Below are 14,412 nucleotides of genomic sequence, written 5' to 3' on the forward strand. Positions count from 1 at the left end.
CTTTTTCTGGAAGGTTGCCTAGTTCCCTTTCATTTAGTTGTTTTTCTGGGGTTTTATCTTGTTCCTTCATCTGATACACAGCCCTCTGCCTTTTCATCTTGCGTATCTTTCTGTGAATGTGGTTTTTGTTCCACAGGCTGCAGAATTGTAGTTCTTCTTGCTTCTGCTGCCTGCCCTCTGGTGGATGAAGCTATCTACGAGGCTTGTGCAAGTTTCCTGATGGGAAGGACTGGTGGTGGGTAGAACTGGCTGTTGCTCTGGTGGGCAGAGCTCAGTAAAACTAATCCGCTTGTCTGCTGATGGGTGGGGCTGGGTTCCCTCCCTGTTGGTTGTTTGGCCTGAGGCGACCCAACACTGGAGCCTACCTGGGCTCTTTGGTGGGGCTAATGGTGGACTCTCAGAGGGCTCACACAAAGGAGTACTTCCCAGAACTTCCGCTGCCAGTGTCCTTGTGCTCACAGTGAGACACAGCCACTCCCCGCCTCTGCAGGAGACCCTCCCACACTATCAGGTAGGTCTGGTTCAGTCTCCCGTGGGGGTCACTACTCCTTCCCCTGGGTCCCAATGCGTATACTGCTTTGTGTGTGCCCTCCAAGAGTGGAGTCTCTGTTTCCCCCAGTCCTGTCGAAGTCCTGCAGTCAAATCTCGCTAGCCTTCAAAGTCTGATTCTCTAGGAATTCCTCCTCCTGTTGCCGGACCCCCAGGTTGGGAAGCCTGACGTGGGACTCAGAACCTTCACTCCAGTGGGTGGACTTCTGTGGTATAATTGTTCTCCAGTTTGTGAGTCACCCACCCAGCAGTTATGGGATTTGATTTTATTGTGATTGCGCCCCTCCTACTCCTTTGTCTTTGGATGTGGGGTGTCCTTTTTGGTGAGTTCCAGTGTTCTCCTGTCGATGACTGTTCAGCACTTAGCCGTGACCCCGGTGCTCTCACAAGAGGGAGTGAGAACATGTCCTTCTACTCCGCCATCTTGAACCAATCTCGGATTTTAGCCATTCTTATATTTACGTAGTGGCATCTTATTACTTTTTCAATTTGCAATTCCCTAATGACATATGATGTTGAGCAGCTTTTCATACTTATTTGCCATCTGTATAACTTCTTTGGTAAGGTGTCTATTTATTAATTTTGTTTTCTTATTGTTGAGATTTAAGAGTTTTTTGTATATATGGGTATAAGTCCTTTATCGTGTAAGTGTTTTGCAAATATTTTCTCCCAGTTTGGCTTGTATTTTCATATCTGAACAGTGTTTTTCGTAGAGCATTAAGTGTTTTAATTTATTGAAGTCCAACTTAATCACTTTTGTTTTATGGAACATGCTTTTGCTGTTGGGTCTAAAAATCATTGCCAAACCCAGGGTGTCTAGATTTTCTCTGATGTTACCTTCTAGAAGTTTTAAAATTCTGCCTTTTACACTTAGGTGTGTGATATATTTTGAATTAATTTTTGTGAAAGGTATAAGTTCTGTGTCTAGATTCATGTTTTTGCATGTGGATTTCCAGTTGTTCCAGTACCATTTGTTGAAGACTGTCCTGTCTCCACTGAGTTGCCTTTCTTTCTTTGTCAAAGATCAGTTGACTATATTTGTATGGGGCTATTTCTGGACTCTATATTTTGTTCTACTCATCTATTTCTCTATTCTTTTCCCATTACTGCACTGTCTTCATCTCTTTAGCTTTATAGTATTTCTTGAAGTTGGGTATATCAGTCTTCCGACTTTCTCTTCAGTATACTGATTATTGCTTGTCTTTTGTCTTTCTATGTATCAGTTTGTCAATACCCACAAAATAACTTTTTGGGATTTTGATTGGAATTGCATTGAACCTGTGGATCAAGTTTGGGAAAATGACATCATTATTGACTCTTCCTATCCATGACATGGAATGCCTCTCCATTTATTTGTATCTTATTTGATTTTTTTTTGTAGTTTCACAGTTTTGCTCACATAGATCTTGTACATACTTTGTGAGGTTTATACCTAAGTATGTCGTTTTTGAGGTGCTAATGTAAATAGTATTGTTCATTGCTGGTATATAGGAAAGCAATTAACTTTTGTATGTTAATCTTGTATCCTGCAGCCTTGCTATAATTGTTTATTAGTTCCAGGATTTTTTTGGTTGATTCTTCTGGATTTTCTACATAGATGATCATGTCATTTGCAAACAAAGACAGTTTTATTTCTTCCTTCCCAATCTTTATACTTTTTATTTCCTTTTCTTATCTCATGGCATTAGCTAGGACTTCCAGTATGGTTTTAAAAATGAGTGGTAAGAGGGATCATCCTTGCCTTGTTCCTGATCTTAACGGGAAAGCTTTCTTACCAACTGAGTATAATGTTAGCTGTAGGTTTTCTGTAGATGTTCGTCAGATCAGGCTGAGGCAGTTCCCATCTATTTTTAGTTTGCTAAGAGTTTTATTCTGAATGAATGTTGGATTATGTCAAATACTTTTCTGTCTTTTGATATGATCATGTGGTTTTTCTTCTTTAGCATGTTGATGTCATGCATTACATTACTTGATTTTCAAATGTTGAACCAATCTCACATACCTGGAATAAATTCTACTTGGTCATAGTGTATAATTCTTCTTATATATTGTTGGATTTGATTTTCTAATATTACGTTGAGGATTTTTACGTCTGTGTTCATGAAGGAGTCCTAATCTTTAAGTTTTCCTGTAATGTCTTTGTGTGGTTTTGGTGTTAGAGTAATGCTGGCCTCACAGAATTAGTTAGAAAGTGTTCCTTCTGCTTCTGTCTTCTGGAGGAGATTGTAGAGAGTTGGTATAATTTCTTCCTCAAATGTTTGGTAGCATGCACTAGCAAACCCATCTGGGCCTGGTTCTTTCTGTTTTGGAAAGTCATTAATTACTGATTCAATTTTGGGGCCTACAGTGTTCATAATATTCTTTTATTATCCGTTTACTGCACGTGGGATCTGTAGTGATGTCACCTCTTTCATTTCTGAGATTAGTAATCTGTGTCTTCTCTCTTTTTTTCTTAGCTTGGCTAGAGGTTTATCAATTTTATTGATCTTTTCAAAGAACCAGTTTTTGGTTCTATTGATTTTCTCTCTTGACTTCCTATTTCAATTTCATTAATTTCTGCCCTATTTTTAAGTATTTCTTTTTTTCTGCTTAGTTTGGATTTAAATACTCTTCTTTTTCTAGCTTATTGAAGTGGAGGCTTAGATTATTGACTTTAGATCATCTTTTTTAATGTATGTATTCAATGCTACATTTTCCCCCCTAAGCTCTATTTTGGTTGCATCTCACAAATTTACAATTTTAGTTCAATTCATTTAAAAATTTCTCTTGAGGCTTCTTTGACTCATTTGTTATTTAGAAGTATGTTCTTTAATCTTCAAATATTTTGGATTTTCCAGCTGGTTTTCAATATTTATTTCTACAATTTCATTGTGGTCTGAGAGCATACTTTATATGATTTCTATTCTAAATTTGTTGAGGTATGTTTTATGGTGCAGGATATGGTCTCTCTTGGTGAATGTTCCATGTGAGCTTGAAAAGAATGTGTATTCTGGTGTTGGATGAAGTTCTATGAATGTTTTTTATGGTGGTGTTTTAGTTCAGCTATAGATCCTCACTGATTTTCTGCCTGCTGGATTTGTCAGTTACTGTAAAGGGTTGTTGAAGTCTCCAACTATGATGGTGAATTTGTCTTTTTCTCTTTCCATTCTGTCAGTTTTTGCCTCACCTATTTTGGTCTGCTTTTTAGGCACATAGCAATTATACTTGTTTGATTAAACTGATATATTAGCATTTTGATTATACTTGTTAAAAATTATTTTAAGTGGTTTAGAGCTTTCAATAAGTTCACTTTCAAGTAACACTATACTGCTTCATGGGTAGTACAGATGCTTTATAATGTAATATTCCCAATTCTTCCCTCCCTGGGATTCTGTAAAGTTGACCTTTGAAGCAATGGGTAAGTCAGACAACATTTTTTTTTTCTCTTTCTCTTTCACTTCTTAAACTTTATAATATGTTGCATGTGAGCTTTTTTCCCCTCAGATTTATTATCGTGACCAGCAACTTGAGAGCTTATAGTGTTTCTAAAAACAAACTGAGGCAGATAATAATTTTTAAGGAGCCTTACTGAAAAACTTTTAGTGTCAGATATTAGTTGTCAGGTAGATCCAAAACAGCATTTGGCCTGGCATTAGTAGACAGTGTGACTTTATTTACCTTTCTTGGTATATTTACTATGTTTAAAACTAGTAGTTAGCTCCTTGAGCTACTCAACTGGTGTTCTGGCTTCTAAGTCTTGTCTCTCATATTATTTTTCAAAAATACATTTGATCACGTCACTTCCCTACTTAAAGAACTTTTAACGATTTCCTGTTGCCGCAGAATACATCCAAATTCTTTGGCAAAGCATGTTTGGTCTTCGGGAGTTTGGCCCAGGTACCCATTTAAACTTTTTTCAGCACTTCCCTTGGTGCATTCCTTAGCTACATCCAACTGCTCCTTTCTGTCCAAACACACACTCACTCCTGGTGAGAGAGAGATTTTCTTGCTACTACCTCCCACCCAAACTCTGTGTTTCTCCCCTAGGCAAAATGCCAAGATTACTCTGACCTATCTCTCCCATCTTCTCCAACAGACTAAGCAACTGCTACCCTTTTTCTTTCCTTTGTACATATCTTGATTGTAGCGCTGACCTCCTTGTATCATGATTATTTAGTCAAGGGAGGCAGACATGGTGGGTTCTTATCCTTCTATTCTTGGTGCCTAGTGAAATCACTGACACATAATGGGCACTCAAATGTGTTGAGTTAAATTAAATTTGTCAGCTTTTTTCTTTTTAAGATGGTACCCAGATATGTGAACAAACACCATACTAGATGTTTCCAGTGAAGGTATTTTGTGGATAGCATTGACATTTAATTTAGATCAGTAAATTCTGAGTACAGATTGTTCTCCATAATGTGGTGGGCTTCATCCAATCAGTTGAAGGCCTTAAAAAAAAAAGACTCTCCTCCTCCAAGGAGGGGGGGTCTTGCCAGCACAGCCTAGGAATTCAAATTCGGCTCTTCCCTGAGTCTCCAGCCTGCCAGCCCCTACTGCAGATTTTGGATTTGCCAGCCTCTACAATTACATGAGCCAATTCTATAAAATAATTCTCTTTCTCTTTCTCTACACATCCTATTCTGTTTCTCTAGAGAACCCTAATACAGGAAGTTCATTTTTAAAAGTTCCTGCTACTGTTCACTCTGTACTTTAATTACTGAGTTTAAAAAAATGGTTGAGGTACTTCCCTGGTGGTGCAGTGGTTAAGAATCCACCTGCCAGTGCAGGGGACATGGGTTTGAGCCCTGGTCCAGGAAGAGCCCACATGCTGTGGAGCAACTAAGCCTGTGAGCCACAAGTACTGAGCCGTGTGCCACAACTACTGAAGCCCGCGCACCTAGAGCCCATGCTCTGCAACGAGAAGCCACCACAGTGAGAAGCCCACACACTGCAAAGAATAGCCCCTGCTCACCACAACTAGAGAAAGCCTGTGCTCAACAACGAAGACCTGATGCAGCCAAAAATAAATTGAAAAAAAAAAGTTGATAGAAAGTTGCCCAGGATTTTATGAGTGAAAGGTATCTTCATACGTAACTTTCCCCCTTGTTTATTTTTATTCATTCATATATATATGTAAATACATATATATATGTATATTTTTAAGGCCTAATTTAATGTAAATTAAATTTGTACACGTCCATTGACACGTCCAGATCTTGTACAGTTCCTTTAGTTTTGATAAAAGCACACATATACATATACCCATGTAACCACTATCAAAACACAAAACATTTCCGTCACCCCAGAAAGTTCCCTTACACTAAAGTCTCCCTGCCCTGGAGAAGCAACTTTCTGATTCCTACATTGACAGATTCGATTTGCCTGCTCATTCTTGAACTTCATATACATGGAATCATCCAGTATGTAATATTCTCTGTCTGGTCATTAAGAATAATGTGTTTGAGATTGAGCTGTGTTGTTTTTGAGTATCAGTATTTTGTTCCTATTCATTGCTGAGTAGTATTCAGTGCATGACTATACCACAGCTTATCATTCTCTTGTTGATGGACACCTGGGCAGTTTCCAGTTTGGGGCTAATATGAATAAAGCTATTATGAACATTCTTGTACAAAGCTTTTTGGGAATATGTTTTCCACTTCTCTCGGATAAATATCTAGGAGTGGAATTGTTTGGTTCATAGGACAGACTTACGTTTAACTTTTTTAAATTGTTTTTTTCAGTTTTTCACTCCCACCAGTAGTATACGAGAGTTCCAGTTACTCCACATTCTCACCAGAATTTACTGTTTTTTTTCATTTTATCATTTCTTGTGGGTGTTTAGTAGTAGTACCTCTTGCATTCCTCTGATAATTAAGATGTGGAACACTTTTGTAAGTGCTTACTGGCCATTCACCTGTTTTCTCATGTCTTTTTCCCTTTTAAAAACTGAGCTTGTTGTCTTATAGGAGTTCATACATTCTAGATAAAATCCTTTATCAGATAACTAGTGTTATCAAGATTTCTTGCCCATTCATTTTCTTAATGATGTCTTCTGATGTGAAGAAGTTTTAAATTTTTATGAAGTCCATTTTATCAGGTTTTTCTTTCAGGATTAATGCTTTGTGTGTCTTCCAAAAAAAGCTTGCCTACCCAGAGATCATGAATTTAGACTTTTTCTTTTAGAAACTTTATAGCCTTAAGCTTTTATGTTTAAGCCTAGGATGCACCTTGAGTTAATTTCTGTATATGGTGTGAGGTAGAGGTCAAGGTCCTTTTTCCTTTATAGATATCCAGTTGTTCTAGCACCATCTGTTGAAAAGACTTTGCTCATTGAATTGCTTTGGTGCTGTTGTCAAAAATTATTTGACTGTGTATGGTACTGGCACAAAAACAGAAATATAGATGAATGGTACAGGATAGGAAGCCCAGAGATAAACCCATGCACATATAGGCACCTAATTTATGACAGAGGCGGCAAGAGCATACAATGGAGAAAAGACAGCCTCTTCAATAAGTGGTGCTGGGAAAACTGGACAGCTACATGCAAAAGAATGAAATCTAGAACACTACCTAACACCATACACAAAATTATTTGACTGTATATACCTCAGCTTTGCCCACTTTTTACTGAAATTTCTCTTCTACAAGTAGTTTGTTTGGTTTTTGTATTTTCATTCAGTTTAACACAGCAGGGACTTGAAAATCTTGTAAGCGAGGGAAGCTGGAGGACACAAGATGGTAGTAGTGAAATAATAATATTTGGTAGTTAACCAGTGGGATGAAGCACTTATGGGAAGGAAGTGCCTTAGCTGACACTTCTGAAGGTGAATACTTCCGTTTTCTAGGCTTTAAAATTTTAATTAGAAATAAATTTATTTTGCACTAATTGGTTTTCTTGTTCATGCCAGTAATTTTTTATTTTATTTAAATGCCAGCCTATAAAAAGGAAGCACAGAAAAATTCAAACCTTTCTCTATCCTTTATGCACCATTTGGAGAATTCCAATAAAATTCAGGTTCCTGGCAGGCAGGTTGTACACCGACTGCCCTGTGTTTTGTGATTACAAATGACAAGAAATCGTTTTTTTAAAAAATTATTTTTTGACGGTATGTGTGCAGGTCTGTTTGTGCATCAGTTACCACACTTTTAATTATAGAAGCTTTATAATTTAATGATTGGGAGAGTTAAGATCCTTTGTAGTTTTTTAGTATCTTCCTTGCCATTTTTTGCATGCTTATTTTTCCATAATTTTAGTATTTAGAATTTTAGTATCATCTAATATAAAACATATTGCTAATTGGTATCTAGGGGAATATCATAATAAATTTATAAATTAAGGAGACCCTGACATACAATGTTGAATCACCCTATCCATGAACCTGGAAATGTCTTTGCATTTGTTCAATCAGTTCAACTTTCGTGTCTTTCAGGAGTGCTATAAAGGTTTTGTTGCTACTATCATTATGTCCTCAAACTGGCTATATTTTTTATGTATGAAGGCAGTTGACGTCTGTATGTCAATTTTGTATCTTGCTACCTTTCTGGATCTTCTTGTTTTAGTTAACCACTGATACTAGGGTTCTCCAGGTATACCAGGAATTGCCAAAATTTAAAGGGCCAGATAGTAAATATTTTAGGCTTTGCCATATGTTTCCATGATAGATTCTTGTTTGTTAACCACTCTTTAAAAACGTAAAAACCATGCTTAGCCTGAGAGCCATACAAATACAGACCTCAGGTGTATAGTTTACTACTGTATATCATCTGCAGATAATTTTTCTTTACCAACTCTTATGCCTCTGATTTCTGTCTAAATAGCTAATATTTCTAGCATAGGATAGAACTGTTGTGGAGATGGTGAGCATCCTTGCCTTGTTCTTGATATTAGAACCAAGGTCTCTAGTGTTTTCCTATTGTATAAGATATTGACGTTAGGACTAAGGTATATATTTTTTAATCATGTTAAACAAGCATTCATCACTTGTCATTCCTTGAATGTGTTTTCTAGGGAATGGATTTTAGATTTTAATTTTGTGAAAAGCTTTTTTAGCATCTACAAAACTAATGATGGGATTTTTCTTCCTTGGGTCTTTTAAATAAATGGTGTATCTTACCAGGTCACACATAGGCTATTATTTTCTTAATGTGATGTTGGATTTGTTTGCAAATATATTATTTAGAAATTCCACATCAGTGTTCATTAGTGATATTGGTTTGTGTTGTTTGGGGTTTTTTTTTGCGGGGGGGGGGGTGGGTTGGTACTGTCCTTATCAGATTTAGGTATACATCATAAATGTATTGAATGTTACACATCATAAAAACAGTTGGTAAGTTTTCCTTAATTTTCATTTTCATGCAACAGTTTATGGTGCATTAGAACTATTTTGTTGAAAAGTTGGCTTGAATTCCTTTCTAAACTTACCTGGGCCTGGTGCTTTTCCTTAGGGTACTTTCTTAATAATTTTTCTAGGGAAATTGGTTTGCTTTAGCTTTATTATGTTTATTATCTCTGCTCTAGCTTTATTCTCTCTTATCAGTTTTGATAATCTGTATTTTCCTAGCAGAATAGCCATTTCATGTGGGTTTTCAAACTTACAGAGGGCAGCAGAGTGGTTATGTGTGATTTTTTAAACAACTTCTGCTTGTTTTTCTTATTTCTCTTTGTGTATATACTTGTTTTCTCTGCTCCACTCTCCTTTCCCTCCGTCTCTTTTCCAATCAGGTTACTTAGTGGTTGTCTTGTTAATTTAAAAAAATAACAGATTGATTATTAGGTCTGTTTCTTCTATTCTCTATTTCATTGATTTCTAGTTTTTCCTTTCTTGTCTTTTTAAAAACTCTGTCCACTTGCCTGAAATAACCTTTTTTTACACTTTCTGAATCTCTTTAAGTATGTTACAGTATGTGATTAGGTCTAGCTTTGTAAGCTAAGTTAAACTTTTTTTTCTTTTAGCAGCTGGGTTAGGTCTTTTTACTGTATAATACTTTTGGTCTCAACTTTCTCAAAATATTTATAATTACGTGTGTTTTATCTGCTATATTCCTTTTTCTATGATGTGCTGTCTTGCTCTTGAAAAAAGTTCTGGCATATAATGTTTATATTTTTGTTTTGGTTGCCTGTTATTTAACCTTTTACTATCTGTGTGTCAGTGTTTAATTGTATTCTTTAACTCTATTAGCTTATACAACAGTTTATCTGCTTTGCCCTTTCCCTCTGTGTTTGTTACATGCAACATTTGCCCATTAGCCTTCCACTCTCACCTCAATATTTCTCTTAATAATGTATGTGGATATATTAAAATCCTCACTGTCAGTTCTTTTGCTATAGTCTTTGCAGTTATCTCTTGGGTTAGATGAAGCTTATTCTCTAGATTTCTGAAGAAGGGCTCACGAGTGGTAAGGTTCTTGCATGTTTAAATGACCAGACCAAGATGTAAACAGAGGTTTTCTCATCATAAATTCTGTGCCTTTTCTGCCGCACCTCATTACTTACCTTTGTTGATACACACTGAACGTCCAACCTGGCAGACCTTTTTTAGGTTTGTACTGAGTGTCTTAAAAGTGATATAAAGCATTGAACTTCGTAGTCTGCTTTGGGTGGTGGGTTTCTTTTCTTGTTGCTTTTTCAAAGATTGTTTTAACTATTCTTCCTTCCTCTTATCGTACAGGACCAAGCCATATGTCATTCTACGTTCGAACCCACAAAGGGTCTACACTTTCTCAGTGGTCTCTTGGCAATGGCACCCCAGTCACGAGTAAAGGAGGGGACTACTTTGTATTTTATTCCCATGGACTCCAGGCCTCTGCATGGCAGTTCTGGATAGAAGTACAGGTGGGAACTTCCCAGTATTGCTGGTATTACTGATCAGGTTTCCAGGTGGTATTTGGCAAGAACCTTGGGATCAGTCAGTGTTCTTGCCTTCCTAGCACTAGAGAAGTAACGAATTTTCTCCTCCAGGTCTTGGAAGAACAGCCTGAAGGAGTGGTCACTGTGGCCATTGCTGCCCACTATCTGTCTGGGGAAGACAAGAGATCCTCCCAGCTGGATGCTCTGAAAGAGAAGTTCCCAGATTGGACATTTCCCTCTGCCTGGGTGTGCACCTACCATCTCTTTGTGTTTTAGTCTTGTGGATGAGCTCTAAGTACATGCCCACGGTTTCCCCTGGTGTTTCATGGATGTTTGTATGTAAGTCAATGAATTAATGAGCATATGTCCAAAGAGCTTTGTGGTCTAACACTCTTCAGGGCCCAGCACTGTCTGTAATAGTTATGCTGTGGGGTAGTGTGCATGGCCCTTCTGACACTTGAAAATACCAGTTTTCTGGCACTTAAGCACATGTGGGTACTGCCACTTACCTACATAGGTCATTTTGTATGACCTTAAGGACGAAAGCCAACAAACCACTTTAATAGTTGTCCCCTTAGGATCATGAAAGATGCAGAAGGTACTGTAAGTCCACTGTTAATGAGACAAATGACATTTCCAGTTAAAGCCCAAGAGCATTTTTTTTTGTGTCATTGGATGGTAGGTTAAATATCATTCACAGGAGTAATGATTCCCCTTGAGGCCTAACTCTGTAGGTCATTAGAAGGCAACTGCGGTAAAGACTGGGGAAGCACCATTGGGCTTTTGAGGTCCCAGCCTGTGCCGAGAGCTCTGCTTCTGCATGCAGCCTTTAGTGTGCTTTGCATCTCTGAAGCCCCGGTCCTCTGATGTGGAAACCTGTGTGAGTTGGGAACTCCTGTCCTTCTGATGACAAGTGGTCACTGAGCTCCATCATTGTAATGCTTTTCTGAGGTGGTTTTCAATGCCTGTTTCCCTCTGAAACATATATTTTCCTCCTCTCCACACCTCACCATTGTGAGAAGAGCATTTGTCTAGTTACCTTTCCCTCTGAGTTGCACAGGCCCTTTTGGTTTAGAATATTGTTCGTTCAAGTATATGATGTTAACTTCCTTCTTCAGAGCACTAGTTGCCATGGTGGCTGTTCTGGGGTGGGAGGAGAGTGGGGTCGGGAGTGGCTGGGCATTTATATGTATTCTCACTTTTTAGGAGTCTTCTGTTATCCAAGGTTAATCCTTTAGGGCATAATTTTATTGATGCACTGGGTCCTTATTTTCGTCTGTTTTCCAGCCAGTTGAACAGATTAGTCGCTCACTAACTTACTGTGTTCAGCAGAGCTGGCTTTCCTGATACTTGAGGCTGTGGCTTGTACTGGAATGTCCTTCTGTAACTGTCCTTAGAGTTGTCGGTGTTCAGATCCTGCATGATGGCAGCTCTAGGACTTAGAGGTACTTTTCATGTTGAGGAAGATGGCTGTTGGCTTCCTGGCTCCAGCAGTGGAAGAGTTTAGTTAGAGCAGTGGTAAATTCTGCTAGCTTTCTTTTCTCCGAAAATGTAAAAAGACAATTTTTGCATTTAGCAAGCCTAGGCCAAAAAAAACATTTTAAAGAAAAGCCAGAGTAAAACAAAAAAAGTGGCACTCGGATCTGCCTGAACAGAAGGAGCATAGTAAGTGTGTGCTGTGGAAGAAAATACTTCTTGAAGCTGCTTGTGGGATGTATACAGTGTGCTTTCTGAATCATGCTCCTCATATACTGCCTGCCTCATTTGTGACTCCTTAAAAACTGACCGAGCCCACACAGACAGCAGGGTTGCAGCCAGAGCTGAATGGTAACATGCCGTCACGTGCGTGGACACTGGAACCATTGCTTTTCCTGGACTTTGTAGGAACCATATAGAGTTGATCCTTGAACAACCTGGGGATATGGGGTGCTGACCACTGTGCAATTGAAAATTTGCATATTACTTTACAGTCATACCTCTGTATCCAAGGTTCTACAGCCATGGATTCAACCAACCACGGATCGTGTAGTACTGTAATACCCGTTTATAATCTGCGTATAATTGGACCTGCACCGTTCAAACCCATGTTGTTCAAGGGTCAGCTGTATCACTAGTCTTGGGTGCTTCACATTGTCAGGCATTACACATAAGGTTTGCAGTGTTTACAGCTTTAATAGACTCATCAATTGTGGAGGAAAAAACATATCTAAACAAATTTCAAAATACAGGCCTATTTTCTGTTCCTGTGGCTAATATGAAATAGATTAATGGAAATTACTTATAGGAAAAAGAAAAGCAAAATCACAAAATCACAAGTGTTGAAGAAGGACATTACGTGAGAAACCAATAGTTTCCTGTTGTTACTCCATTTCAGTAATAATCATGGTTTTCTTTTTGCCTTTCAGTTATTTTTCTATGCGAACAATTCTCTCTTGTTTTGGTTTTCTTTGGCATTATAAAGCTCTGATTATCGTACAAATGCTCACTAGTCTCATGGCATGCTTAATATTCTGGGGGACTATTTTAATGCCAAAAGTGGTTAAGTAATTATACACAATATTCATGGCTCTGTTAAGAACACCGTCAGATCAGCAATCTCTGAGATTAAAGAACTTGTTAGTTTCTTGAGTATCTGATTTGAATGACTCATTTCTAAAAGGGTCTTTTCAAATTCTAATGCATTTCCTACAGAATTTAAAATGTACAGTACTGCACATTCAGGGAAAGTGTGAAGGGTTGCGATTTTTGAAGAAATCCTTACAATTTACATTGTGTCTGACCTAAGATTGTTGCATGAAGTTTTTCTGTTTCCACACTTTAGCAGATGTAAATAAGCACTATAGATTCCTAAAATGTCACCACTGAGGGAGCCACTACTTATGAAGCCAGACTGCTGACTCAGGAAGCTACAGAAAACATGATTATGTCTGTCTTTTTCTTTCAACTGGTTTGCTAAGATTAATTATTGCCTTACAATTTAACTGAAATAAACTTTTTAACATACAAGTTAGTATCTTTAACAGAGAAACGGATCTTTATTTTGTTTTCCTGTATCCCCCATATTTGAAGGGTATAGAGCCTTTTAAAAAGATCTAGATGGCTCATGTGGTATCACTGATATTTTAATGGGTCATGTCAGCAAAGAACTCAACATGGCTTCAACTGGAATCCATTTTACTGTGGAATGAAATTGTGCATCTGAATTTCACAGAAATCAACGGCCTATATCAATCATTTGGTAAATACAGCATACTTAGCAGTTTTATCATTGCCACTGGCAAAGAAAATCACTGAAGGGCTAATAAATGATATTCTGTCATTAAGTGATTGATTGATAGGGATAGGAGAGAGGGAAGAAAATATGGTCTTTCAGCCAGAGAGTAACCCACTGCACATTCCAATCTTCACACAAGGAAGGGTCACCACCAGTCCCCAAACAGTGTACCACTTGTGAGCTCCCAGAGCTCTGTGCAAGTTACTTCCCTTCCTAAGTGAATTCCCTCCGAATAACTTATATTCTTAAATACACCTTGCCTTCTTTTAGGGCCAATAAAGCCAAAGTACATCTATGCCTCTTTACTTCTGTTTTTGTTCGAAAAAACATCTTGGGCATTTTTGAAGTGTATCAGTACTTTTTTTGATACCACTACTTCCTGATTTGATTGATTGATTGGTAAAAAAAAATATAATAAGCATGTTGATAATTTCTCTTCTCCAAGTTTGGCCGTACACCATGACCAAATGGATGTATACCAGGAATGGAATGTTGGTTTAACACATCAAAAAACCAATGTCACATACCAGATTATTAGAATAAAGGACTACAGTATAATCTCAACAGATGCAAAATTTTTTTGAAAAGGTCACCTATGAAAAACTCAACAGCTAAAACATCCTAATTTATGAACGACTCAATACTTACCCCCTAACGTCAGAAGGACAAGGATATCTACTACTGCCACTTGAATACTGTATTCGAGGCTCTGGCCAGGGCTCTAATCGCAGACGACATGATCTTCTATACAGAAAATCCT

General features: G+C 37.9%; 2 protein-coding genes across 6 annotated transcripts in view; one reads left to right on the plus strand and one right to left on the minus strand.

Annotated features, from left to right (window-relative positions):
* The window catches only part of ERMP1 (endoplasmic reticulum metallopeptidase 1), a 52,119-nt gene extending 38,735 nt beyond the window's left edge, over positions 1 to 13,384 (plus strand). For both annotated transcript variants that reach the window (XM_022573672.3, XM_089912528.1), the window contains 2 exons: positions 10,200 to 10,363; positions 10,490 to 13,384. In XM_022573672.3, coding sequence (XP_022429380.1) covers positions 10,200 to 10,363; positions 10,490 to 10,654 — 329 coding nt within the window. In that variant the 3' untranslated portion in view covers positions 10,655 to 13,384. The remainder of the gene's footprint in view (positions 1 to 10,199; positions 10,364 to 10,489) is intronic.
* The window catches only part of RIC1 (RIC1 partner of RAB6A GEF complex), a 169,621-nt gene that overhangs the window by 13,151 nt on the left and 142,058 nt on the right, over positions 1 to 14,412 (minus strand). Inside the window, exon 27 of one of the 4 annotated variants that reach the window (XR_002644530.3) lies at positions 14,301 to 14,410. The exons of 2 other annotated variants lie outside the window; for them this stretch is intronic. The gene's annotated coding sequence lies outside the window, so the exon portion shown is untranslated. Of the gene's footprint in view, positions 1 to 12,678; positions 14,411 to 14,412 lie in introns of those variants that run through there. One more of the 4 variants, XR_016393432.1, reaches the window with a different exon arrangement.

This window comes from Delphinapterus leucas, chromosome 6 (genome assembly GCF_059928025.1).
Source record: "Delphinapterus leucas isolate spDelLeu-1000000601 "Yukka" chromosome 6, BTC_Dleu_Yukka2, whole genome shotgun sequence".
NCBI classification, from domain to species: domain Eukaryota; kingdom Metazoa; phylum Chordata; class Mammalia; order Artiodactyla; family Monodontidae; genus Delphinapterus; species Delphinapterus leucas.